Consider the following 25,871-nt stretch of genomic DNA (forward strand, 5'->3'; position numbering starts at 1 on the left):
TAAGTTGTGAGATGTATGCATACAGTTGCTTAGTGCACAGTAAAGGTGAAGTTTTAAGAGCTGAATGTTCTGATGTTGGTCAGAACAATTTGTAGCATGTGACTGTTCCCCAAAGAGTGGACTTAGTCAGAAACTCACAAATACCAAGTCTGGTGGAAGAAGGTGTTTTAAGGGCAGTCTGGTGGTCTTGGGCTGTATTTTTTTTTTTTTTTGTTTATTTGTTTGTTTTTAACCTCTGTTTTTTAATTTATTTCTGTATTATTCTTGTTTACAGTTATGATAAGAGTAATTAATTCAGTACATATGATTTGTATGGATGTTTTCTATTTAGGGAGGATGAAGCTTCTGAAATTAGACTTTATTCTAAAAGAATGTAGTAATGATAAATGAAATTCATGCTGCTGTGGCTACTCTCCTTCATGATTAATTGTCTCATATTTTTATTCTGGACTTCTCTTCTAGGAAACTTTGCTTAGTTGTTGTATTTGTTATAAACTCTTGGCTCAGTAGTATTCTTGAGCTTTTGTTTAAGAGGCAACCTCATGCTTATAACGGTTTTAGTTACTAATTTAGAATTAAATAACTAGTTCAGGGAAGCATGCTAACTCTTCCTCTGAAGAGATTCTGCTTTTAATTTTTTATATAGTGAATTTTTTAATAAGTTATGGTAAAAACTGTTGATGTTCTTGCATAATATATATGCTTCCATATTCACCTCTTTTTCAATGCTGACCAACTGATAGTTGTGTGCATGGCATAATATGGGAGATGAAACATTATACTAGCTGATATTTAAATTGTATCCTTTTTTATTATAAGGAATGAAAGCAATACATTGTGTACCATGATTAATCTTTTCAATATAAGGCTAAGTAATAGGTTCCAGTCAGATCCAGTGATTATTTTAGGTGTTTGTTGCCTAACTAGGATGAGTATGGTCTTTTCAGCTTTCTCAGGCTCTTGTAGGATGTTTATTTCTTTTGGTGTCCATTGCTGTAGTGCATTTGGGATTGAAAGGTTGCTTATGGCTGAACATCAGGGCCCATCACAAAGTCCTCCTTTCCTTTTGTTTAAAATTGCAGGTGTAAACGCCATTAGGAAATGCCTGAAAATGTGGTCAGAGTGCACGTCTGGTGCTTGATGTCAGGAAGGTATCACCTGTAGGTGATGGGAAGCAGTGGTGCTGTAGGTGAAAACCAGAGGCCTTGTCAGCCACCATCTCTGACTAATGTCTGAAGAGTCATCAACTTATCAGTGGGAGCAACTGGAGTCTCCCACATCTCTTCCTTTCACCTCCTACTCTCACTGTACCTCTCCAGAGGGCCAGTTTGACCAACTCAAACTATTCTATGATTTTCATATTTAATGTAGAAAATGCTAATGATTTTTGAATCTGAGCTGTGGGAGAAGAACTGTGAACACTAGTGGTGTCCAGCTCACCAGATCCTTGCCTGCACAGAGTACAAATCTAGAGTGTTCTTCTCATTTTGGGAACAGGCCTACCCACAATGGGTTAATGAGCTGACCTGGTGATTCGCCTGTTGGTAATGTTGCTGAATTGCTTAGTAAGGTAGATTGCGCTCCATTCCAGCATGTGGATATAACTGAAGTTTCTAGCTATTTGATCAGGAAGAAACATTTGAAGTACGACTTGACCCCAGGTTTCGAAACAGGTGTTACATTTTGATTTGTTTCCTGCCTACACAGTGTCCCAATTACCAGCTACTTGCAGGGTTGAGGAGTACCAAGAATATGCTAATAGGGTTTTTGAGCACTGCAGATGTCTTCCTCTACCAGCAGGGGGTCTTTGGGCCTTCCTAGGTTTCGGTTGCAGATGACCTTTTATCTTTGGATTAAGTGGTTGATCAAATTGCACCTCCAGCATTTCTGCAGAAGTATGAGGGGCACAGAGGGGTGTGCACTAGCCTCTCTATTCAAGGATGACTTTTGTTTTTAATGATTTTTTGTTTAAATCCATGCTATTTTTTTAATGATGTTTTTACAACTTTTCTTTCTGGAGCTTTCAGCCTTCAAGATTCCTTTATGCCCTAATTAGCTTTATTGTTTATATTACTCTCATTCTCTAATTAGAATAATCACATCACGGGGGAGTTGAGGCTCTTCTGCTTTTTCTCTAATTATTTTTGTTTTGTCAAGCCTGGCTGTTTCCTGCTGCTTATTCTTGTCCTTGTGTTTTTATTATCTGCAAATTGTTGTTGTCATGTACTAATTGTTTTTACTTTATCTGAAGACCTTTTCCATTTTTACTGTCTTCGTCATTCTTGGCCATCTGTTCAGCTCCACAGTTCCATTTGAAAGTGACAGGACCTATACCAGAAAGTGGGGATAACAAAGTGTAAGAAGAAAGTGAAGGTGATGTCTAAGTGAAGATGTCTTTAATTAGTATTCTGGATTCTTCAGCTCAGGTTCTGTCACTTAAGCCACCTTCCACCTGACCTTTATACTTCCTTTCTTGCTGCCATTCCTGTGGTTGCCTTGCCCTTCAGCACCTTTTGCAAACTTGTTATTCACAGTAGTGGTGAAGAGCTGCTGAGGTGTGGATTGTCAGTGGATATACATATGCCTGTGTAGCATAAAGCAATGTTGGTGTCAACCCCTAACAATGACAATAAAATTGAAGTTTTTATAGAAACTGTCTGGTTACTAGTCTCAGAATTTGCACATTAGGGGAAGAAAAAACAAAAGGAAGTGCAGAAAGGTTAAGAGTGCACAAGGTAAGGAAAGATCAGAACAGCACATATATATATTTTGAAGCCTTTTTTTTCCTGTGGAACAAGTGACATTGTGTTTAAAAGTAGAAACAGCTAAGTGGTCTTTTCATGAGTCAAATTTCTGAACGCACACATCAGAATTGTTATTAAAATTGCCCCCTTAGGATGCAGACTTTGGGTATAGTAGGATGCTGGGATTAGCCAGGAGTGTATCAGCAATGCTTGGTAAGTACACATTTAAAGTCCTGGTGGTGTTCTTGCTATGCCTATGGGTTCCATTAGGTAGCCTTTTACATTGAAAGCTGTGATGAGATTAGAAGAGCACTTATTTCAAAATACCAGTTTTTCCACTTAGACTTTTTTTCATGTGAATGATTTTCTGCTTAAAAAAGGAAGCACTTTGATAGCTACGAAGTCTGCAATCATCTCTTCACAGACGAAGTGCCAGTAGCACCTGAGTTGTAAACTGCCCAACATTTGACCTGAGCTACTGGGTAATGATATCTCTCTAACTCATTCACTTTCTTCAGTTGAGACTGAAAATAAGTGGCTTACACCAGAGTTTGAATGAGCATTGTGGCCACTCATGATTGAAATAACCATATCCAATTGCTCTGCACCTAAGCACATCTTCTGACTGAAAACACTACTGAACAAACAAGCCGAAGCAGTACCTGGAGGTTTTAATTTTACAAAGTCAAAGTTCAGACACAGCTCTACAAATTGCAAGAAACTTCACTGTCTTCCATTGTGTTACAAAGTCAAATACTCAGATCCTTATTTTTGAGCTGTCCTTGTATTTAGAAGATTGAATGACCAGTCACTGTTGTGTATTTGTTTAGGAGTCTGTGGTTTTATCATTTCTTTCCCCTCACAGTCCAGCAATAGTAGAAGAAATTTTGGGTTTCCTCTAAGTGGGTTTCCTCTGGGTGTATTGAGATCTGCATTTTGGCTGTCTGTCTAGCATATTTCTTCAAGAATTTCTGGTGGTGGGGGGCTACGGTTTTGAATGAAATAAATCTGAGTGTACTTGACTAATGTTGACTTTGATCGGTAATGTCTCTGAAAGAGCCTGGTCATGGGAAAATGTTCTAAAATGGCTCAATTATTTAGTCTCTCCCAGGAGCCTGCCCCAAAGACAGACCTCTGTGATTGTGATTGATTGTCGTCAACTGCTTCTTAAGTTTGAGGATTTATAATTCAGCAAAAAGCTCCTTCACAATGCCAAGCTGCAATATGGCAAGAAGCAGCTTACGGTCTGTTTAGTTATCTGCAACACCAGGACCAAGACTTGACAAACTATTTGGAAGGAATTGTGCTGCAGAAATGAAGTACTTGTATTCAGATTTTCTTCTCCAATACCAAGAGTAGCAATGGTACTGTAGAGATTAGTGGATTTGTAGAAGGTGATCCATGTCTCAAATAACATTAATGGGAAATAAATTCTTCTGTTATCTTGTATTTTATGAAGTGTGCTAGTGTAATCTTATGTGAATGAGTCCCCTGTGAGTATAAGGAAGTAGCTACCATGACTAGTTCAAAGTTAATGAATGAAAGCCCTAATTTAGGTCAACACAATTCTTAAAGAGTATTTAACTAATTAGATGGACTTCTAGAAAAATATTCTGTAGATCTGTAGAGAATAATTTTACTGCAGACTTACTATTCTGTTTTTTTTCTCCCTCTGAAGATATCACTTCAATTTTTCAAAATTATTCAGCTTGAGGTCAAAACCTTCTGTTTTTACAGAGAAGACACCACTACTGAAGGTTTCCTCAGAGGAAAATGGGTGAGTTACTTTCATTTTTCTCAAAATATTTTTTTTCCTAAGTTCCTTTCTATTTAATTGCATGTGGTTCTTTCTTATATCCTAACACCAAATCTGTTGGGAAATAAAGTGAATAGCTGGGGCTGTGAGCACAAAATTACTCTGGAGGACCTTGGTAGCAGAGAAGGGGCAGAAAAAAGGGTAGGGAAGGATGTAAGGTGTGAGATCAGGGTGATTAGAGAGCCCTAAGCATAGACAGCTGCAGGTTCTGTGCTCTTATTTTCTTCATGGGCTGTTACATAAAGGGCACTGAATGACACAGCAGAACCATAGGGAAGGTCCTGATGATGGAGCTTACACACCAAATCCTGAAGTACATCTGCCTGGTGTATCAGAGAACTGGTGCTCTCGGGTTCACCTGAACGTCATGGAGTCTTTGTTCTTGCTCCCCAGTCTACCTAGCTGTGTCACCAAGGGGAGCTTGGTCTGTACTGAATAAGTCTCTTTCTATGAAATTTTCCATAAATATCTGAGTGGACATAAGGATCTGCAAGGTCAGTTGCATCTACTACGTGTTGAAATAAAACACTGTTTTGTTTTATATGTTTACTGAAAATGTGTGACAGGTTGCAGTGTATGGCTCTTCATAATCCAGATTTTACCACAGATGATGATTCATGGGACAACAGCTCTGCAGAATTTGAGCAAAGGTTTCAACTGGAAAGTGAAATGACAAGTTTTTCCAGATCTGCTTCTTCTGAGAAATATGAAATCTTGGACAACCTTCATGTCAAGTTCAATTTATCAAAGATGAGGTCTGAATTCAAGCAATTTTTCTTTAATTTCTGCATGTATTTGTTTTTATGCACAGATGTCTAGAAAATTATTTATTTATATAAATTAATAAAATAAGACTCCATATTTAGACTGTATCTTGCCACTGATAGTTTGAAATTGATTACAAAATCTCCATAATGATCAATAGCCCCTTGTTCTAACAAGTATCAGTCATAGCACCTATTCTAAATTTGTTATTAAATACCTTCTATATTGCTTTTAACTTTTCTTTGAAACCATTTTTAAAAGCTCTGTGATTGATTCTACAGCATTTTTTCTTCAGTGTTTTGTTGCTTCACTTTAATTAAAATATACACGTAAAAGTTCTTCAGTAGTCATTACAGTAGCTTTTCACACAAAGCAAAATGTAACTGAACATTTTCCCATCTTGGACAGCATTAATATATTTCACTCTTTACCCCAAAGTAGTCTTTTACGTCATTTAGGCATGGAGGAAATCAAATCTGTTAATATATTAAAAGAAAGCAATATGATAAGAGCTTAACTTCAAATTTTCTGAGGATATTTTTGCTGGGGATTTAACTAGCAAAACCTCTAATCTTGGATACTAATTCCCTCTTCCCTTTCCAGAGGTTCAAAGCTTTTTCTAGTTTGTTTTGGTGTCTGTAGACAGCTCTGCAGGGTTTCCAAGGAGCCCAGCACTCCAGGTCGACATCTCCTTTCTGATCTGCCATGTCTATCCAGCGGAATGTCAGTGCATCTTTTCCCAGTCTGTATGTTGTCTTAGCTCATCACTTCACAGTTGTTTTCTTCTCATTGTGCATATGGTATTGTGCTCTCCTGCTCTGCTGGTGAACAAATGGAGCTGGAGAATTCCAATTACTGCAATTAGTGCAATGTGAACACATGCAAAGGAGTTTGGCAGGTGTTTTTTCTTCACATTTGTGGTAGATTTCCCTGGTATTTGATGGAACAAAGGTATCGATTGGGAGCATGAAATCCATTGTTTCCAGGTTCATAATCTGGGGAGGAGCATGTTTCTCTGGCAGAACTTCCCTTGAAATATTTTCACTGCTATAGTACATTTGGGATCAGCTCCTTGGCTGTTGTAAACCAGCATAACACTGCTGAGATAGCAAATGAAGCTAAACTGCCCAGCACCATATGCAGATCAGATCAAAAATCATTTGGCTTAGAAGAGGGGGTGAAATTATTCATAGATTTATACTCCAAGCATTTCCAACTGAAGTCAGATAGGACTGGAGTGCTGGAGGCATATATCAGCATAGGATTTGGCACAGGGCTTGTACTTGTATGGCTGTGCCAGATTAGCACTGTAGGAAGAGACAGATTGCAAACCACGGGTGAGTCAAAAGCTGATCAGGTCTCAAATGTAAGCCGTTAAAATTGCTGCTTCCCTAATACAAAATGCCATGAAAACAAACAGACAGGAGGAAAAGACCCTTCTAAATTCTCTATTTATTAAAACCATTTCCAAAACCTTGTTTTTATTATATCTTGCCAGCTCCTTTGGATGAGCTTCTATTATTTACAAACAAGTGGTTATTAATTTATAAATGCCTAATTAACATTTTCTTTCACTTGTGTCTTAAAATCAAGGGTTTTTTAATAATAATTTTTAAGTATTGTTATAAGTTGTAAGCCCAAAATGCAAACAAAAAATATAAAGTACATAAAAATTAGACCAGTCTGGATTATTATTTATTAATTCATAACATAATAAATTCTCAAAATTACAGACTGAAACTGTAATGTAGAGATGGGCAGAATTGACAAGCAGGATAGAGGATCTATGACTAAGGTGGCACTAAGTATTTTTCATAAATACATAATACCAAAAGAAGTTATCAGTAATGAAGTGCTGATAATGGCTTGTGTCGTCATTCCTTTCTTTGCATGCCTGTATTACTTTCTTCCTCTCTCTGCCATCTTGCTTTTCAGTAGAGCAGGGCTACTTGGAATTTCTAGAAGCCACCTAACTGGCTTCTTTCTCCTCTTCTCTGCCTTCTCTAGATTTTCATGCTGTGCAAAGTTTAGGTAAAGTTGTTACCACTTGTATTTAATTGAGGACTGTAGCCCCTTTGTACTAGTTTGTGGCAACGTGTTTTTATTAGCTGCTGGTTTTTATTAGCTGCTCTTTGGAAAATTCTAAAGGGGGGGGGAACTTTGGAAAACGGTCTTTTTGGAAAAAATGGGTCTACAGTCATTTATGTTGCTTTTTGTCAATTAATTGATTTAGGGATTTATTTCCACCGTGTTTAAAAATGGTTTCCAACATTCTTCAGATTATTCTGCTTTAATATTTTTTTTCCTGTAGCATCTGTTAGTGCAACTTTTTATTGCATTTTTCCTTTTTCAACTAATTATCCTGGTGACTTGAAATATTTTCCTTCTTGCTTGTCATCAAGTTTAAATCAAGCCTTGCATTTGTCATTCTGTCAGAAAAACAAGGTTTGAATGTTTACTTTTGAAAAAAAGACCAGTACTGATACTGACAGTATTGATGCTTTCAAAATGAAAATACGTAACAAGGTCAAATCAACAGAAAGGCTTCTGTAAATGCAAGTATCAGTATAACATATTGATGGGCAGTCAGAAAAATTTTAGTTGAGTTGTCTTTTGAGTAAGATTTAAAAATGATAAATTAAAATGCTAAATCTTAAGATTTCTTTCTCAAGACCATGCATTTTCAATATCCATGTTTTAATTTGGAGTTATTCTTGCCTAAGCCCCTCAGTAGTAAGCTTGGACAATTTAGAATATTTTATGACATCTCATTTCCAGAACAGGGTATTCCTTCAGTGGGCACAGAGGTGCTGTGGAAAAAAATTTGGTTTTGTTAGCAGATTTATGCTCGTGAAGTATATTTGATTTTAAAAGATACTGTTAAACCCAGAAGGTTCTTAAAGTTTTTGTCTTCAAACTGCTTTTTCCTAATACTTTTTGGGGTGTGTATTGTACATCCAGTTTTGAGGAAGTCACTCATGACACCGTCTGTCTCTGCAACAAGCTGTGCTTTCAGCACAGCCATGCCACCTCCCTGCGATGGCAGAGCTCCTTTGCCTCCCTGGGAGAGACAAGATGGAGGTGAGGGGGTCTGGGTCTGCCAGGAGCCAGCAGCAGTAGTGGTTCCAGCATCCAGAACAAGCTCATTCTGCAGCCTTCCCTTAGATTTTCAAAGGGGCAAATCCTCCTTCCTGTGCACTGAGATCCATCTGGCAGCAGAGATGGTGCAGGAGCCCTTGTAGTCACTTCCCAAGCCCCTGCTGACCTTGCTTTGTGCTGTCTGTACTCTGAGGTCAGATACTATCACCCATAAGTGCTTACCATGATGTTTCTGAAATGTCAGAGCTGTTAAGAGAATTAAAAAATGTTGTTTTTAAACTAGCCAGATAGTAAATACATGCTTCCTTGTTTTTCAGATACTGTCTAAAATTCCTGAAAGTTTCAGGCCTCTTTATCTTTGTAGTTGTCTGCTCTGTAAGTATTGAATTTATAGTCCTGCCCTGGCCCCTATTTCTTTAGAATTAGTTCAGAATGAGCGATGATATTTTCTTTTAGCACGCAAAATGTCTAAAGGCAAAAATGACGATGCTGTGCATGGCTTCATGCACAATCAGACTCCTATTTGGCGCACTAGTGTGCACCAAATCTCAGGACAATGTGGTTGGGTAAGCAGTTGAGTTGGAGGAAGAGACACCTTAAACCCAAATCTGTAGGTCACTTAAGGATGCTTATTGAATTTAGGATGGATCTTTTGATCCTGCCACCTGAGGAATGCTCATAGGGAAAGCTGTGCTGGGGAGGGTGCTGCAGCAATGGCAGCGCTTCACACTGTCAAAGGCAGAAGGTGGTGGGAAGGTTGGCACCCCCTTCAGGTGGCTGAAGTGCTGCCCTCCCTTAAAAAAAAATCTTCAAAATCAGCAGTCTTAGACTGAAAGTGTAGAGAAAAATTTCAAAAAGTTGGAGTTTGTTTTTTTTAGCGGCTGGGAGAAACTCCTTTTTGGGTTGCAGGGCTTCTGTGCTGGGAAGAAAATAGATGACACTGCATTTCCTCAGGTATGGGTGTTGCTTTCCAGACAGATCATGAAGATTACAATTTTGTCCTAAGAGACACTTCAAAGAAGTGCATAAAATATGTGACTGTCTGTAAATTAACAGAAGGAATATTACTTACCCTTGTTAAGTATCCCAGGAATGCTTTTCAACTGTGGTGGAATTATACCTAAAAATACTGAATCTTACAACTGAATGTGCAATTTGAAAGAGCCTTTTATAAGTATTTGAGATAGGTTTAGCAGGTCTTTTGCAGTTCTTGTGTTACTAATGAATGTTTATTTTTTATTCTTGCCCTAGATTTTATTTGGCATTTATCCAGATCAAGGTATGCCATGGCAGATGTTGGCCGTGTCACCTCTGGAAAGCTTCTGTATCCTTTCACTGAAAAAAACCTGGTCTGAAGTTTCATTGATAAAGTAGTTGAAAGGGTGTGTATTTTCTGTCTTACACCCTGAGAGGATTGGGTGTCCCCAGAGCCTTGGCTGCCTTTAGACTTGTCCTTTGACACAGGCCCAAGTTGTACTGAATGGCACCTGTCTGGGGTCAAGCAACTGTTTAGAAGAACAAGTAACAGAACAACCCCAAATAAATATTATTCATTATAGGTGAATACAGATCTGAATGTGAAAAGTCTTTGGGGGATGAACATTCAGTTAGTAAACAAACAAAACCTTCTGCAAATGAATTACATTTCTTCTTCCCGCTACATTTCTAGTTTAATCAGTCTGGTCTGAAATCTCCTTGACTCTTATTGCACTAGTGTTAAAAGAAGATGCACCTATAGAGGCATTTTCCAAGCTCCTGCAAGGTGTCTTGTTTTGAATATGTGCAGGAGGTTTTCATTTTTGAAACGCTTTGTTCTTCTATATAACTGGTCAGTTCCATAGCTTTGAGCAGGCAGAGTCCATTTTAAATAGATTTAATTATTAGCATTCTCACTGACACTAGTATCGATAATGACACTCTATAATGCACTAATTAGTAGGGTAAATGAGGAAGAAAATGTTAGTGCTCTAGGGCAATTTAAAATTTGAGATTGTGTTTTGGAGGGAAGCAAATGGACTTTCAGTAGGACCAATGACAATTTCAACTGTAAATTCCCATCAATATCCTGTTCACATCAGTGTTTTTGGTCCTTCATGAAATTGTTGTTGAAAGCTCCTTTGGTGTTGTGGTGTTGAACAGCACCATAGCTGTCACAGCCTTATCTGCCAAACAAGGATAAATTGGAAGTGAGTATTTAAGTTCAAGTTTTAGTCAACTGTCATAGCATAAATTGAGGGTTTCCTCTCTCTCCAGACTTGGGTTGGACCTATAGCTGTTGCATTGTATGCATTAACTCTGCAAGCAAATATTCCCTTTGTTTCAGGGAGCTGCAGTTGGGACTGGATTTTAGACAAATAGGTGTTCCTGTATTTCACATTTTACCTATCATCTCAGGAGACTTTGAGACAAGTAGCTGTCAGACAGTCAGAATATAGCACTTCCATTTCTTACTTGACAAACCCAAAGCTAAAGCTCTTTAGTTTGTGTAATGCATCTTGAAAACTGGAAGTTTCATCTGCTGTCTGATGTCACTGAGCTGGGGGAAAAGTGAGAGGCAAGCAATTCAGCAAAGCCATGCTTCTTTTTCCAGGCGATGTGGTAATTCAAGCAGAAAAGTTAAGGAGAAAGATTGCATTTTTAAAAGAGTTTTGGAAAAGGCACCAGAAATCCTGAATATCCTCTTACTGATGATGTCAGTTTCTATTTGCACAGCAGTAAGTTCATGTGGTTGTCTTCCATTTTATTGAATAGTGGAGAAAGTATTCCACTTCTTGGTTAGGCCTAGGTAACGTTAACCATTCAGACGGCAGTGCTGAAGATGCAATTTATGCTGGCTGACAGACTGCAGTACTCCCAGTGGACATTACCTGCTACTCTCTGAATTAGTATAAGAATTTAATGGTAGGTTTGCAGGTGTGCTGCAGTAGTCCTTGTCACACAGCCCTTGCACATTATTGTATCAGACTTTGGGTGGAAAAGAAGTATCTTAACTCATATGATTCAAATTATGCAAATGAACACACTTATTGATTCTGCTTCAGAAGCTGTTTAGAAGTGTTGAATAGGTACTAACCACTATATATATATTATTTTTTTAATATTTTGAACTCCTTCCTCTCAGTTCTGTTCCTTTCCAAAAATGCCCAAGCACATTGATGTGTTATGAATGTGCTCATATATATAATGTATCTCCATACACTAGAAAAGCAAAACAAAGTGTGAAATATTTCTAAAAACCACGTCAAGCAATTACTTTTGGACTTTGTGTCTTCTGTCATCCTGGTGTCACTTGGATAGTTTTGGTTTTTTTCTGCCATGCCCATGAGATCTCAGGTTTGCTCAGAGGCAGGACTTTTCTTCTCTGATGCTGGGGGGGCCTTCATTAACTGGTGTGGAGGTGACCTGCTTTTCAAATGACATCTCTCTTTGTGTTGCTATACCTTTATCTCTGGTTTGGTTTTACTCTAGCTGATTTTCTTCCCATTACCTTTTTTTTATTAGCCTATGTGTATCTCCCATTGCTTTGTCCATCCCCGTGGGTACAAACCTGCTATGTGACACTGAGGTGTGCTGGCTGCAGATTCTGGAAACAACATCTTGCCTCTAATGAATTAATAGAAGCTTTCTGTAATTTTGTGTGTGGTTGGTTCAGTCTTTTTCTAATACTGATTTCCCTATAGGCACCAGAAATAAATTAATTTTATTACAGTTTTTCAAAATATTGCTAATGTCTCACTTTGAACATAAAAATTTGGGATTTATTGGTTTTTAAATTATAAGTCAGTTCTATAATACCAGAAAGAAGTAAGTTAATACTGAAGCCTGACTAAAGGACTCTTTCTGCAAAAAGCAAGATTCAATATCACTGTTGATGTAAAATGTGTGAAACATTTTCAGAACTTTTTTCCAAAGGCTGTATGTTAAGAGAAGAACATTTTTAATTATCAAGATGATAGAAGAAGAGAGACAGAGTCTGAATAAATTCCAGCATATCTTTGTTTAATTACATGTACCTCTTCTAATACATGAGCATTCTTACCTTTTCTTAGCTCTTTGGCCATTTAGACCTTCAGGAAATGTCTCTCTATTAACTCTTCTTATTCTCCATTAACTCTTCTTATTCTTCTCCACAATTTACGTATGTTTTCAGATTTGAATAATTTTCAGGAGTGCTAAATATACTTTGTGTTCATTCCTTTGTTTCTAATAACTACTGCCCTGATCTAAGCAAATTTTGAACTTTAGCCCAGCAGTAGGGAACGGACAACTGGAGCAGAACTAGACATTAACTTTTTGACTTGAACTAGTTTTTATCAAATTAAAAAGTAATTTGGATTCATCATGCTTTTAAAGAATTATGGAATCAAACTGTATGCTATTTCACTGTCATTTAAAGAAATGTCTGTCTCCCTGATACAGTGCCTTCTTTCTTTCACTATATCTCATACAATTATAGCTATTTCTACACTTCTCAATAGTAGAATTTTTTTTTTTTAATGGTGAATCTTCAGCTCATTTCTGTGCAGTAGATCTCACACCTACCTTGCTGAAGTGTGAGCTTCCATCTTTACTCTGTCCCTGACAACTACTTTGGTAACAACCTTTTCTTCCCACTCAATATTTGTACTTGCACCCATTCATGTCATAAGTGAGGAAAGGTTAGATCAGTGTGGGCAAAGCAATTTAATTTTCCTTTTTTGGACTGATTGTCAGAAATTACCTGGGGAGTTGACAGTGAATTCTTCCTGAGTCTTGCATTTTTATAAATATATTTTAAAGTCTTTCAGTCCTCATCTGATTGATTTTTTTTTTTTTTTTTTTGTGTTTGATATCTCCCCAGTAAAATTTTTGGAGCAAAGGATGACATTTTGAAAATTAAATATTTTCACAACACCCAGTGTGAAGAGTTTCTCACTCACTTGCTCTTTATGTTCAAAATAAAACTCAATCAAAACACATAACATGAAGTCACACCTGAATGGATATCTGCTTACTCCAAATCAGACAAAACCAGAGGTATCCTGAAAACTGACTAGATAAGGGCCATTTTCATGGATGTACCTCCATCCTCTCCATGAGAGATTTTGTCACTTCCAGTCCAGGATTAAGGTCTCAAATTTAGAAAGTAGAAGAGGTACGTCAGTAGTAAAAATATGTTGAATTTTAAATCATAGGTTAGATTTCTCTTTTCTTTGGATTCAGTGGAACTATTTAGAACAATTCCATGTATGGATGAGGAGTCTCTAGGACAAACAGACTTAAGACCCCTCATCAAATTCCTTGCTAAAGTTGTATGAGTTTGAATGATTTCCACATGAATTTGTGTTATTGGTGCAACTGTTAATCATGAGCAAGGAAAGGTCACTAGAAAACTTGCAATCATGCCGTGATCATGAGTGACATGGAAAACAACATTTCCTACTCCCTGAATGAGACGTGTATATATAGAAAGGACTGTGAGGCAAAGAACATAGTCATATTTTAGCAGAATTTTCAGCTTCCTTGAAGGTTCCTCTCCAGGGAGCATAAATTAATGTAATTAATTATGAAACCTCTCTAATCCTTTTAGTTCTTTTTTCCCTTTGAATATTTCTTTATTTTGTTACTTTATTCTCTACTGGCAGATTCTCCTCCATAATTTTTCCTTGCAGAAAGCATTTAAAATCGTTTCTGTTTTCGATGCTGTTGGAAATGTACTAAGCATTTAGGCCTGCAGGCAATGTTCAAGCTGTTAAATAGATGGATGAAGACCAGGACCAAGTGCAGAGGGAGCCAAGAAGCAGAATCTCAAGGCACAATTGATAAAATGCTGTAGAAATTAGTTTGTCACAGAACTTCTCAAACTGATGGAGCAGAGAGAAAGGATGTAACCACTGTAGACAATAATGGAACTGGATTACTGGCAACCAAAAAAGGGGGAAAATAAAAAGCTTACAGAACATTCATCAGATGGGGGAGTCCAATAGGGACAGGGAAGTGTGTAGTTCAACTTGTTATATTGGGAAGGTATGATGTAGGAAGAAACCCCATCAGTTACAACCAGAAGAAATAAAAAAAAGAAAAGCACAAATACTAATACAGAAATAACACTAGACAATATACAGAAATTGATGCTAAGATGCAGGGAAAAGACCTTCTTAAAAATGGTAATATCCTAGAGAACCTAACATAAGTGACCTGGTCATAAATCAGGATGAATGATTTATAGTTACCTCAGAAACTTGCTGAAAAATAATCCATAGACATAGCATTCTCAAGGTACCTTCTACAGCATACAGAATAGGATACATAAATATATGTTAAAGAAAGCAGAAAGTCAGCCATCTGTGTGCAAATCCAACAGAGAATCTCTGTCAAGCAGGGCTTTCTGGCTGCCTCTGTACATACTGAAATAATTACATGATGAAGGGTAGAGCAGGGACTCAGTATTTTGGGGACTTACGCAGCTATTCCTGAATTAGTTATCTTAGTCTCTCTTTATAGATAATAGAGACAACAGATGTTCCTCAAGAGCAATAATTCTCATCTTCATGTCCAAAATGAAGCAATGAATTCCATCTTACAAGCACCCTCTTATCACTGCTTTTAGGGAAGCAACCATCAAATGCAGATGTCCAAAGTACAGGAGCATGAACTGTGGTGACTGAACCAGTTCAAATGTTTAGCCGCTGCAATGGGAATGGGAATTCCATCATGTAATCTACATAAGTGGCATAAAAACACAGTAACGTGAGGTGACTCTCACATAGTCCTCAAAACCTCTTCAGAAAACCAGGATCAGGAACCACAGCCCTTGGTTCAGCTTGGAGCAGCAGACCTGCTCTGGTGCCAGATGTAAATACAGACAGCCATGGTGTAATGCTTCACAAAACAAACACAAACCAAAATCCCTTGACAGGCTAATTCATAGCAATAATGTGATTTCAAGAATAGAACTATGTCAAAATGAAGCAGTTTAGCTGAAGTGAAATAAAAAATATCAACTCTGGCTGTAAATCCCATCAGGGAGATTTTTGTGCTTTAAAGGGGCACACTGGAGCACACGTTACAAAAAAAATAAGTTCAGGAAAGGAAAAGCATGATTAAATTGGTGAATAACAGGGTATATTAGAAGTAAAAAGAGAGTTTTCCCAAAAGTTGTCCATATCTGAATGATTAAAATTTAGAGGAAATCACATTCTGGAGATTTAAGGGAAATATAAAACCAAGGTAAGGCAGAAAAAAAAAAATCTGAAAAGCAGCTAGATAAAAAAAAAATCTTTTTTTTTTTCATGTAAGCATGTCTGAAGTTTTTTTCTGGTTTATTATGATTCCACCTATTATAAAGGTTGTGATCTGCTGCAGTCTAACAATGGAATAATGACAGAGTCCCTAAATATTTTTTGGAAAAAGATAACTCTGATGGGATTTGAGAGCCTCCATGCAGACTGGTGAGTGACATTCTGTTGCACTTGCAATCAAAGAAGAGCCTTTTTTTTTTTTTTTTTTTTCCTATGGCTTTTTATAATGGTTTTATAAGTGAACAGAATGGAATGGAAAAAGTATCCTTATCTGTAGAGGAAAAGAAGAAAGGAGCCACTCTTTTGAAAATAAGGTTTAATTTTAGACATCCTTTCTAATAGCTCCTGAATGTGTCATCTAGGTAATTACAGGATTTATTTTAAAAGTATTGCTTAAAAGGAAGCAGCCATAATTATATGCACCTGAAGCTTTTCAAGACATAAGTGGCTACACTCCTAGTGAAAAACCGACTGTCAAAAGTTGTCCAAATTGTAGGGTTAATGACTTCAGGTCAGCAGACCTTTTTAGGAGATTCAATTAATATCTCTACTTAAATGTATTCATATAGTTCCTATTGAGACTCCTATTGTATATGAACTAGAGACACAGAAAAACTGTGATAGCAAATCATGTTTAAAACTTTCAGAAACAGAACTGTTGTCATTTCTCTTTATGTTTGCTAAGAATTGTGTATGTAACTTCTCCTGACTGGACTTGTCTCCTGATTTGTTACATGTGAGATTATCTTTTTATCCTTTCATGTGTGATTTACATTTCCTTTAAGCAAATAGATGCTCAGGAGCTTGATTTTTTAATAAACGGCTTGTGGGTTTTACTGGTGGTGCTTTCTCGGCTTGCCTTGATGGTCAGGGTGACATTTATATTAGAATGCATTGGCTGCCCACCTGGTACTAAATCTAGGTTTGGGGGGTTTTTTGTTTCTGTGAGAGATTACTCTTTTCTAGATCCAGAAGGACCTAATAATCTCCCTAATCTTTCCCCATTAGACACTGACTTAACATGGCTGATCCTCCTGGGATCAGGAGGACTGAGGGCAGCACTGCCCTGAGTCCTCTAACTACTCTGAGTTTTTTATTTTCTTGTCAAAGTATCTGAGTTTTCTGGGCTACAAAACATTTTTTGGGAAGATTTTTTTTGGTGGGTATATGATCTGGTACATTTTACTCTCTCTTTTTAGTATCGTCAATAACATATTAGGTGTTAAAACCATAAGATATTTAAGCATGGGATTAAGTCTCATGATTTCAATGGAACACGTATGTGTAAAACTAAGGAGTTATTTTTGTTTGTTTTGCTTTTTTGTTTTGTTGGTGATGCCTTAGCTATCACAGACAGGCGCAAAACAAACTGTGAAGGGTTTAAAATCTCAGGCTTTCCTCGTCCACTCCCTTCCCTACCCACCACATCACAGGGATGCTTTTTTCAACTATGCCAGTAGTGGACTCTTACACTAGGTTTGAAAAGCCCTACATTTATTGGGACTAATAGAACCAGACTTCCAATGGATTTGTGGATCATGGTTGGCTGATTTTTCAGTTATATTAGGCTAGGAGTGTAGTTTGACCACACCTCATGTGAGCTATCTCAAGAAAAAAATAAGTACATGAAGGAGCTGAAAGTGATAGAGTCTGTGAGTACTTCAGCTGAGAGGAGGTTGAAAATATCTTTTGGATATTTGTAACACTGTGAGAAAAACTGACCAAAAAGCAGATTGTCAGGAAAAATCCTCTGCAGTTTCTACGTTGTTTTCCCTGGTACAAGTTCTGTGATGTTTAAATCGCTGAGCTGATGGTGTCGCCTTTCATCCGGTACAAGTACTTAAAGAGCCTTACTTCTGTGTCTCTCTGTGTATTTCTATATGCTATTTTGACATTTTGATACATCAGGTGAAAGCACTGGTAATGCCCAAGAGTCACTAGGGAAGATATATTTGTTCTGAACCCATAACTCTTTTTTTATTAGGGAACTTGGTCAAAACAGTACTACTTGGTGAGGAAATAGACATCTGTTTTGTTCTTTTCAAAATTCCTGAGGTATTTTAGCTGAAGAATGTATTTTTTCAATATAAATTGACCAAGTTTTTTGTTTCTCTGGAATTTGTGCAGCCTATTTTTACTGGAAATTTACACCTTAACAACTTTATTAACAGCTATGAATCTGACTGACTTTCGTGACTCTGCTCTGTTGAAGTTAGACATAGGAGGCCCATTTGGGGCACAAGTAGTGGATGAGCAAACAGAGGAATACATTGTAGTACAAATCAGCCAGAATGAAGAAACAGGATCAAGGAGGAGGCGCCAGCAGCAGGTGGTGGTGTTTAAATTCTCTTTCATTTTTTCTGAGATGTGTTTTATCACTTGTTTCTGTCACCACTGTACGGATTAAGTGGTCATGCTTTTTCTTGCTGCAAAGTGCTTCAATATCAGCAAAAGAAAACTTACTTTAATTAACGTTACATTTTCTTTTGCCTTTATAAGGCTTCTCTGGGCTTCCTGCATTAAAATTTTGTTTTCTATATTCAATGCAAAGTGTGTTTTGGCATCCTTCCTCTGCAGGACATCCTGGAGGTGTCTCTCACTTCATTGATTGAGTGAAGGTATGAGGATGAGTTAGTTTGATTAAACCTGAGCACCCATAACAAACCGAATCAGGGGGGATTAATTTAGTCTCATTTTATGGCTGATTCACAGAAAACCTCAAAAATGGATAGAAGAGAGAAAAAGAGGAATAAACCCCTCTATCAGATGTATGCATCTCATACATCGCTATCACTGGCTTCTGCTAAAATTGCTAAATGTGACTCTCTTGCAGGTGGTATACAATTGGTCTCTACCCCTAAGTTCAAGAAGAAATCAGCAGATCATCACAACTAGAACCTTTCAGATACCAAACAGGTTGGTTCAGAGACTGAAAAATGCTGCATTGAAGGAGTAGTTTCCATAGACTTGACTAAGATAACATTTTAAAAATAATTATCACTGCATGTTTCAGAAGGGCAAGAAAGATGACTTCTTGTTGCTCTTTTAAAGTATTTACAAGACTGATTTGTACTTGAGTTAATTTTTAAACAATACTTTTTAGAGGGATAGGGTTTGTTAGAAAATGAGGAGTTGCTTGCTTTTGTAAAGATATAACAAGTATATGGATAAGCACTCAATATAAAATTAATGCACAAATAAAACAAAAGGTATTTCATTACAGGAATAAGCAAAACTTCTTTTTCTTTCACCAGAGGTACCATCTTCATAAACATTCAAGCTTTCCTGCAGGAGTCTGGAAGTGTCCCTCTGTCCATGAAGCATCAATACCTTCATGCAAATATAGAGGCACAAGTAACAGTTGCATCCATCATCTTAGTAGGTGTCTACGTGCTGATCATATTGGAAGTAAGCCAGTTTTGTACTTTGATTTTATTTTTTTCCCTAAGTTGTAAGTGGAGCACAAGAAAAATTTTCAGTCTTGGGCTTTGATATAATTTTAAAATGTGTATATAACTTCTTTGTGCACAATCAGTGTTACTAATAACATGAATAAGATACATGTGGGGAAATTGTTCTGCATTGTAAGTGAGTTTGCCAAGTTCTTTTAATGTAACAGTGATCTTGTATATTTTTCTATTAGGCTCTATATTTTTTTAATATTTCAACAGAATTATAGTTTTGTTGTGAGAGTAAAAATGGGTCAGAATTGTGAAAGGTGTGGAAAACTTGCTTTTAAGTTAATTACTTTTTTAAAGTAAGTTAAAGGAGAAAACCCATTTGGGTATTTGCCTTCTCTAAGGTACCTCAAACTGTGAACTTAGCGTGCTTTTAACTGCCAAAAAGTTTTAAAATATGTTTTTAAATGAACATATATATTTAATAAACAACTTTTAGGAATTCTTTAACTGTGTTATTTGAAGAGGAAATGGAGCCTGAATTAATATTAAGTAAAGGGACAGGGAACTTGTAATATACATTGCAACAACCTTACAAAACCTTGACGTGTGAAATCCAATCAAAACGCATTGCATCACACTAAGAATGGAAAACATATAAATAGCACAGAACTCCAACTGAATTATTTCAACTGAAAACACTTACTGTTATCTTAAAATGAATTGCAGATGGGAAGGAACACTTTTTTTAAAAAATATTTTTAATTTATATGAGCATCCATATTGTCAATTCTCTGAGTTGAATCATGCCTAATTTACATTAGTATAAACCAAAGAAATGAATGAAATTAGGTCTACACGGTGCTCCACAGTATATATGTCCAACATGCTCATTTTTCTTCCATATCCATTGCATATTTTGAGCTTTTCACCCCATTCCCCATAAAATGGTAAGGCTGTAGACCTTCACCTAGTCAAATACCAATAATGGATGCACACAACACAGCAGATGCTTTAGATATTTAGATTGCGTTGCTCAGCCACGATTATTTCTTTCTAAACCTAAAAAGGCCTCTGTGTACATTATAAATGAACAAAGAGATATTACATTAAATGCAGAAGGGGATCGGACTAGATTTTTCTATAAATATGTGTAGGCATGTAGCACAGCACCAAAATGGTGTTAATACTTTTAAATGCAACTTCTTTATATTAAAAAAAAAAACAACCAACGAGCTGAACAAAAATTCCCATCCCTAAACCCCCAACCCCCACTATGCAACCTTTTAGCAATTGGAAAAACATCAGGTTTTAAATGTATGTAAAACTGGGGAAAGGGCTTGTGTTTGCATCCTGAGAATCTGCTTTGGAAAAAAATCAATGTGGAAAAAGAAAAAAAGGCTTGAAACTGAAAAGTGGAGGCAGAGAGAGCATTAATTTTCCTGTTATTTTTTAAGAAAAAGCCTTAAAACAGGTCATTAAATTATTGTTTCTGTAAAAATATCAAGGAAAGATTTCTCCTGTTGGCAGAAAAAGTACTTCTGCAAATTCAAAGGTAGAAATAGATACTCATAAGTAAACTTCTTTTAAATTTAGAGTGTGGAAAGCCACAGGTTGCATTGTGATATTAGCCATTTTCTCCATAGCATCTATAGGAATGACAAATGCTACAACTAAAGTAAATTCTAAACTCTTAGTTTCTACATTCTATGGTTCCCTCATGGATTTCTTGCAATCAATGGATGTTGATATTGTTAGAATAAGTAATAGTGGCTTTCATCATATTTATAACTTCAGTGCTCGAAGTCCTGCTTTCTCAACACATTGCACTCTCTATCCCTTTAGCTGTTATCACTGTTGGAGAAATCAATGTTACTTCGGGAGCTATCTCTCATAGATTTTAATTTTTGGTGTTGCTGCTCCCCATCTTTTATCAGTCTTTATTAGTATCCTGTATTTTATTAATTATTGCTTGCAATACAGCTTTAAATTCAGACACTGCAGACACCCAAAGCAGTTTTAGAGCTCTATTTTCACATATTTTCTTTAAAAATGAAGAAAAAGGAAGCATCTTTTTCCTCCTGTACAGCCTTTTTTCCCCCAGCATGAATCACAGATCTTGCCCACAGCCTCCTCATCCCCACTGTCCTCGTCTTTTAATCCTTTCTTGCCCTTGTCCTGTTATTCTTTGCTACCTTAGTCACCTGGGACTGTGCAAAACAGGCTGAAAGAGCTTCTGCTTCCTGCAGATACAGAATCGTGGGGGAGAAGATTGTTGTGTAAGAGGTTCCAGTTGGAAACTGAAGTGCATTTACTGTAAACAATTGTCTTCTCCAAACTTTTACCACTGTAAACACGCAGGGTAAAATCTACTTTTAGGCAGCTGTTTGCTTCCATGTTAACTTCAAATGTCTAAATTAAGCACCCCTCCTTGTCAGTGGAGGTCTCAGGATGTGCTATTCTTCAGAAAACAAGCTGTTGAACTTCATTTCTTCAGGCATTTATTTTCAGTGTTGCTTCTTTTGAAACTGATTTCATGTTATGTATTCATAAAATACAAATATGTTTCAGATAAAAGAAGATGCCTTATTTCCTGTTTAATTTCCAATGATTTCTAGTTTCAGGCTTACCACAAATATGAATATTTTTTTGCTTCGCAATTCTACTACTCTACCTTTTGAAATTTCTGTATATTGCTTTTGACTCTCTTTACTTGGTCATGCCTCAGCTTTTTGTTTGAAGTGTGTGGGCTGTTTTCTTTTTTATTTTCTTTTTTTTTTTTCCTTTATGCAGTCATCCGTTCTTTCATTAGATATTAATTCTCTTGAAAATTATTTTCTTCATATATCAATCTGTTCCCTCTTAGCATTTCAGTCTCCTATTCTTTCCCCTTGTCCCAAAGGAGAAAAACATTAATCTTCTTGTGGTTCTTTAGTTTTCATCTAATCTATACTATTTTATAGACATGTTGAAAAACACAAAGTCTTTAATTTTGTTTTTGAAAGCATAAACTGCACAGGAAATTCAAAAAAGTGCATATTAAAATAAGAAAGAAAGGAAGTGTGCCACGTTTACTTTTGTTGATCTCAGTTCTACTGTCTTACCCTTTAGGATAACTGTGGAAACATGAATAAGGTGGGTTACAAGTATGTTTTCACATTGGTCTTCAGGAACATCTCGTGTAATATGTGGATGTACAAGGTTTTATGCTGATGTTGCTGTATTAAATTAGTTTACACTGTATTTTCAGACAGACTTTTTCTATTTTTGATCCTCAAAATGCGTATACTCTGTTGACTGAAAACTTGAAAAGAAAAATTAAAAAAAAAAGCTAGAAAGTTTAATTTTTATCAACCCCTGCTCTGAGCATCTTGTTTTTCTTTTTTTTTCATCTGAGTGTATTTGATCCTTTGCCTTCTTTGACTTCCACAATTTCTTCCAGAAAAGAATTTTCCTGTGTAACTAAAGTGATTATTTGTAGCCCATTAATGGAATGATGTCTCATTTCTGGTCGTCAAGCATGATCAAGGAAAAGGAAAAATCTCATTGTTAGGATCAGTTAGACAGATTGGTTACATATCAGATAAATATAGTTAGATAACTTTGCTTTCTCACCTTGTCCCTGTTTTTGTATACATGACATGGAATAATACGCTGGTTATGTTAAAGAGAAATCTATCTGCCCATCTATATCTTAAAGTATCTGTTAAAATATTAAAGTTTTGCTAGTATTCAAAAAAGTTTTTTTTTTAATTAATACAGCTCTTATTTGTAATTGTCTGCATATTTGCAGCTATGTTGAAGCGGCATTAATTAGAAATATGTAAGGATGAATGCTAGACATCAGTTATTAAAGGAAAGAGCTCATTAATTGAAATGAATTAATGTGTGCCCTTGTCCAGCACTTTTCCTTAGTAATATATGTGTTTTGTGTTGTGTGTTAAAATGCAGTGTTAGCTGCTTATGATACTTGAATGAGCAGAAGCAAATGTGAAAGTAATTGCTTTTTAAAAGCTATTTTGTAAAACATTACATTTAATAATGAGAAAATGCAAAGTAATATCTATTATACCAAATTAATTTAAAAAATTGAAGAAAAAATAAGATACCAATAGCACATCAAATAGCAAAAAAGTTGTACTAGCAAGTATGAGAAATTCTGTGAGCGCCTCCACAGGACTTATCACAAGTGTTATAATTTAGCTTCATACGCTAAGAAAGGTATTTAGTGTTTCTTACCACTAAGAAAGACTTTGCCAGGATCTTTTAAATGGCATTTTATTGATCTGACATCTTGAATGACATTTGCATGTCTCTATTTCTTCTTAAAACACAAATACTTGAAAGTGCAAGATCTGGCCTTAAAAGCTCTAGTTTCTGACTGACATGAAGTATGGGCTTATAATCACAATTTTCATTACTTTAATGGATATGGAATGTGTCAGTTTCTCTCTGTATTACTCTTCTACTATTAACTAGCTTAAATTATGAATAAACATCCCCTAAGCCTAATTTCTTTAACTCGTATCAGAGTGACTTTTAATATCATCTAAGCAGCAGAAATTAGCTCCAGGGAACAAAACATTTATGGGGTTTTAGTCTGACCATTTTTCTGTCGTTTTAGGCTGGTTTAACCAGTGTTTCCTGGCATTTTTACAACTGGAATAAGGTGTTATTACTGCAGTCTACACTCGCACAGTCCAGATTTTGTATCAAAAGCTATGTTTTAGAGAGGGAATAGGAAAAGAGAAGAAATAGTCATTGGCTATTATGAAGCATAACATTAAGTGATAGAAAGGGAGATTAATCTTAAAGGAGATTTTTTCTGATAAGGGAAGTAACAGAAAATGTGACTGATCACAGAAGCGATCGGCTTAGTCAGCATGGCTTCTCACTTCCCATCCATTCTTGTATTGATCTGTCTTTAGATACAGACTAAGAAGAGTGTGGATTAGAATGTTCCCACCTGCACATATGTCCTGCCAAAAGATTGGTAGCAAAGGAACGGAAGAAAATCCATAGCAGTTATTGGAAAAGACCGTGTGAAAAAGGAAATAGTAGCTGATATGCTCCCTAGCCTTTGTTGGAAAGAATGTATTCCTGCTGCTATGGATTTCATTTGTTTTGAGATGAAAAAAAATTGTGAAGAGGAATTAAAAGAGTGCTGTAGGATTTGCCAGAAAATTAGGGACAGATTATTAGAACAAACCTTCTACCCTCCTTTATAATGAGTCTCAGCCATAACTCCCTGGGCAAGAATAATTTTTTCTCCTTATCTGCCCCACTGTCTGGTGGTGGTAGGGAGTAAAAGAACCCAGAAGTTTTAAATACTGGGACTCTGAGAGTTGTAAGGAACCTAAATTGGGGTAATGAAACCTAAACATAAAGTCCAGTAGTAAAACTTACCTTAAATAGAAATCCAGCTTCCTCTGGAATAGTCTAACCTCATCTTCCCTGGGCAACAAGTGGTTTTGGATCTTATTTGGAGTCCCCATAAATCTAAAGCACCTTTACGACTCAAAAATCTAGTTCCCCCATACCTCCCCAGCTGAAAATGTGCACTGTAATGAGGATATTCTTGTCATCCCCACGAGTACTGGTTTTAGGATATAAACTGAGGGTGTGCAGTAAAGCTTGCTGCGGTAGATGCTGGATGACTGAACAAGGAGATCTAGCACATGGGACAGATCTGTCTGTCCTGTCTCCCAGACAGAAATATTCAACAAGTGGTACCCTAGATATATCTCCAGTTACTGACCTGTTACTGACCTACCTGTTAAGCAGTCCAGACAATCCACCTTTAGTGTCATTCAATAATGTCTTTCCCTAATTTAGAGGAGGCTGCGACCTCTGTGTATTTTGATCTCAGTGCATTTTGAGAAGCTTAAAATTACTTTCAATCTGATGTGCAGGAGCATTGTAAGTTGTTACTTTTGAGGAGGATTTTATCAGTACCCCCGAGGTGCCAGGATTTCTGCTGCTGGTGTAGAGAGAGTAGAGCCACTGCCAACAAGGGGGATCTAAAAGGACAGAGCCAGCACCAGGAAGATAAACGACTCATTTTTACCTGCCCTAACTATAGCAGAGGAAAGGAAGCTTAAAGGAAGCAAAATTCTTTAAGGTGAGGAAAGGATGAGTTTCAATTAAAACAAAAATGAAATATAATAGTAAACAAAATCCTCAGCTGGATCACAGCTTGATGTGTTATAATAACAATTTTATATTATTAATCCAATATGAATATTGATTTTACACTGACTATTGCCTGCCTAATTGTTAGATCTGTCTTGGTAGAAGTCTGGCTGTGCTCTGAATATGTGTGTTTTAAAGAAAAATGCCTTCTTTTGGGTGCAATGGCACTTCCGCAGCATGTAAACTGTCTTTAATTCAGAATGAAATAGGAAGAAAATTGCCACTGGATGGCGCTGCTCGCTATTCTAAGGACGTGACAGGCGAGTCTGCTTCAAAAGGTGTTGTCAGGTTCCTCTTTTCACAGAATGCTATTTTTTTTTTAAATAATACAAGTCATATTTTCAACTCTAAGTGCAAAAAATAATTTCCAAATGGCCATTTGCTATCTTCTGTGCCTTTTAAACCTAATTTTGAACGGTATTGTGTTCCATTTGTGAAACACCGGTGAATACAAATGTTTTGCCCTGCCTTGCATACTATGCATTTTGTGGATTGGTGTGTTTCCTTTCTGTTTGAGAGAGGGAATAGAACATTAAATTAGCTTAACTGAATGCTGCCGTTCAGCTTCTACCCTGCC

The 25,871-nt window shown here is 36.7% G+C and overlaps 1 protein-coding gene across 9 annotated transcripts in view; it reads left to right on the forward strand.

The window, feature by feature from the left end:
- Nucleotides 1–25,871, forward strand: part of OCA2 (OCA2 melanosomal transmembrane protein) — a 164,240-nt gene that overhangs the window by 19,893 nt on the left and 118,476 nt on the right. For 5 of the 9 annotated variants that reach the window (XM_066176518.1, XM_066176522.1, XM_066176520.1 and 2 more), the window contains 8 exons: nucleotides 4,423–4,521; nucleotides 5,127–5,315; nucleotides 8,742–8,799; nucleotides 9,334–9,378; nucleotides 9,676–9,748; nucleotides 17,876–18,033; nucleotides 18,538–18,620; nucleotides 18,959–19,112. In XM_066176518.1, coding sequence (XP_066032615.1) covers nucleotides 4,423–4,521; nucleotides 5,127–5,315; nucleotides 8,742–8,799; nucleotides 9,334–9,378; nucleotides 9,676–9,748; nucleotides 17,876–18,033; nucleotides 18,538–18,620; nucleotides 18,959–19,112 — 859 coding nt within the window. Of the gene's footprint in view, nucleotides 1–3,951; nucleotides 4,064–4,422; nucleotides 4,522–5,126; nucleotides 5,316–8,741; nucleotides 8,800–9,333; nucleotides 9,379–9,675; nucleotides 9,749–17,875; nucleotides 18,034–18,537; nucleotides 18,621–18,958; nucleotides 19,113–25,871 lie in introns of those variants that run through there. The other 4 variants (XM_066176521.1, XM_066176523.1, XM_066176525.1 and 1 more) reach the window with 3 other exon arrangements.

This window comes from Chamaea fasciata, unplaced genomic scaffold (assembly GCF_029207755.1).
Source record: "Chamaea fasciata isolate MVZ Bird 193981 ecotype frontalis unplaced genomic scaffold, bChaFas1.0.hap1 SCAF_2, whole genome shotgun sequence".
Classification (NCBI taxonomy): Eukaryota; Metazoa; Chordata; class Aves; order Passeriformes; family Sylviidae; genus Chamaea; species Chamaea fasciata.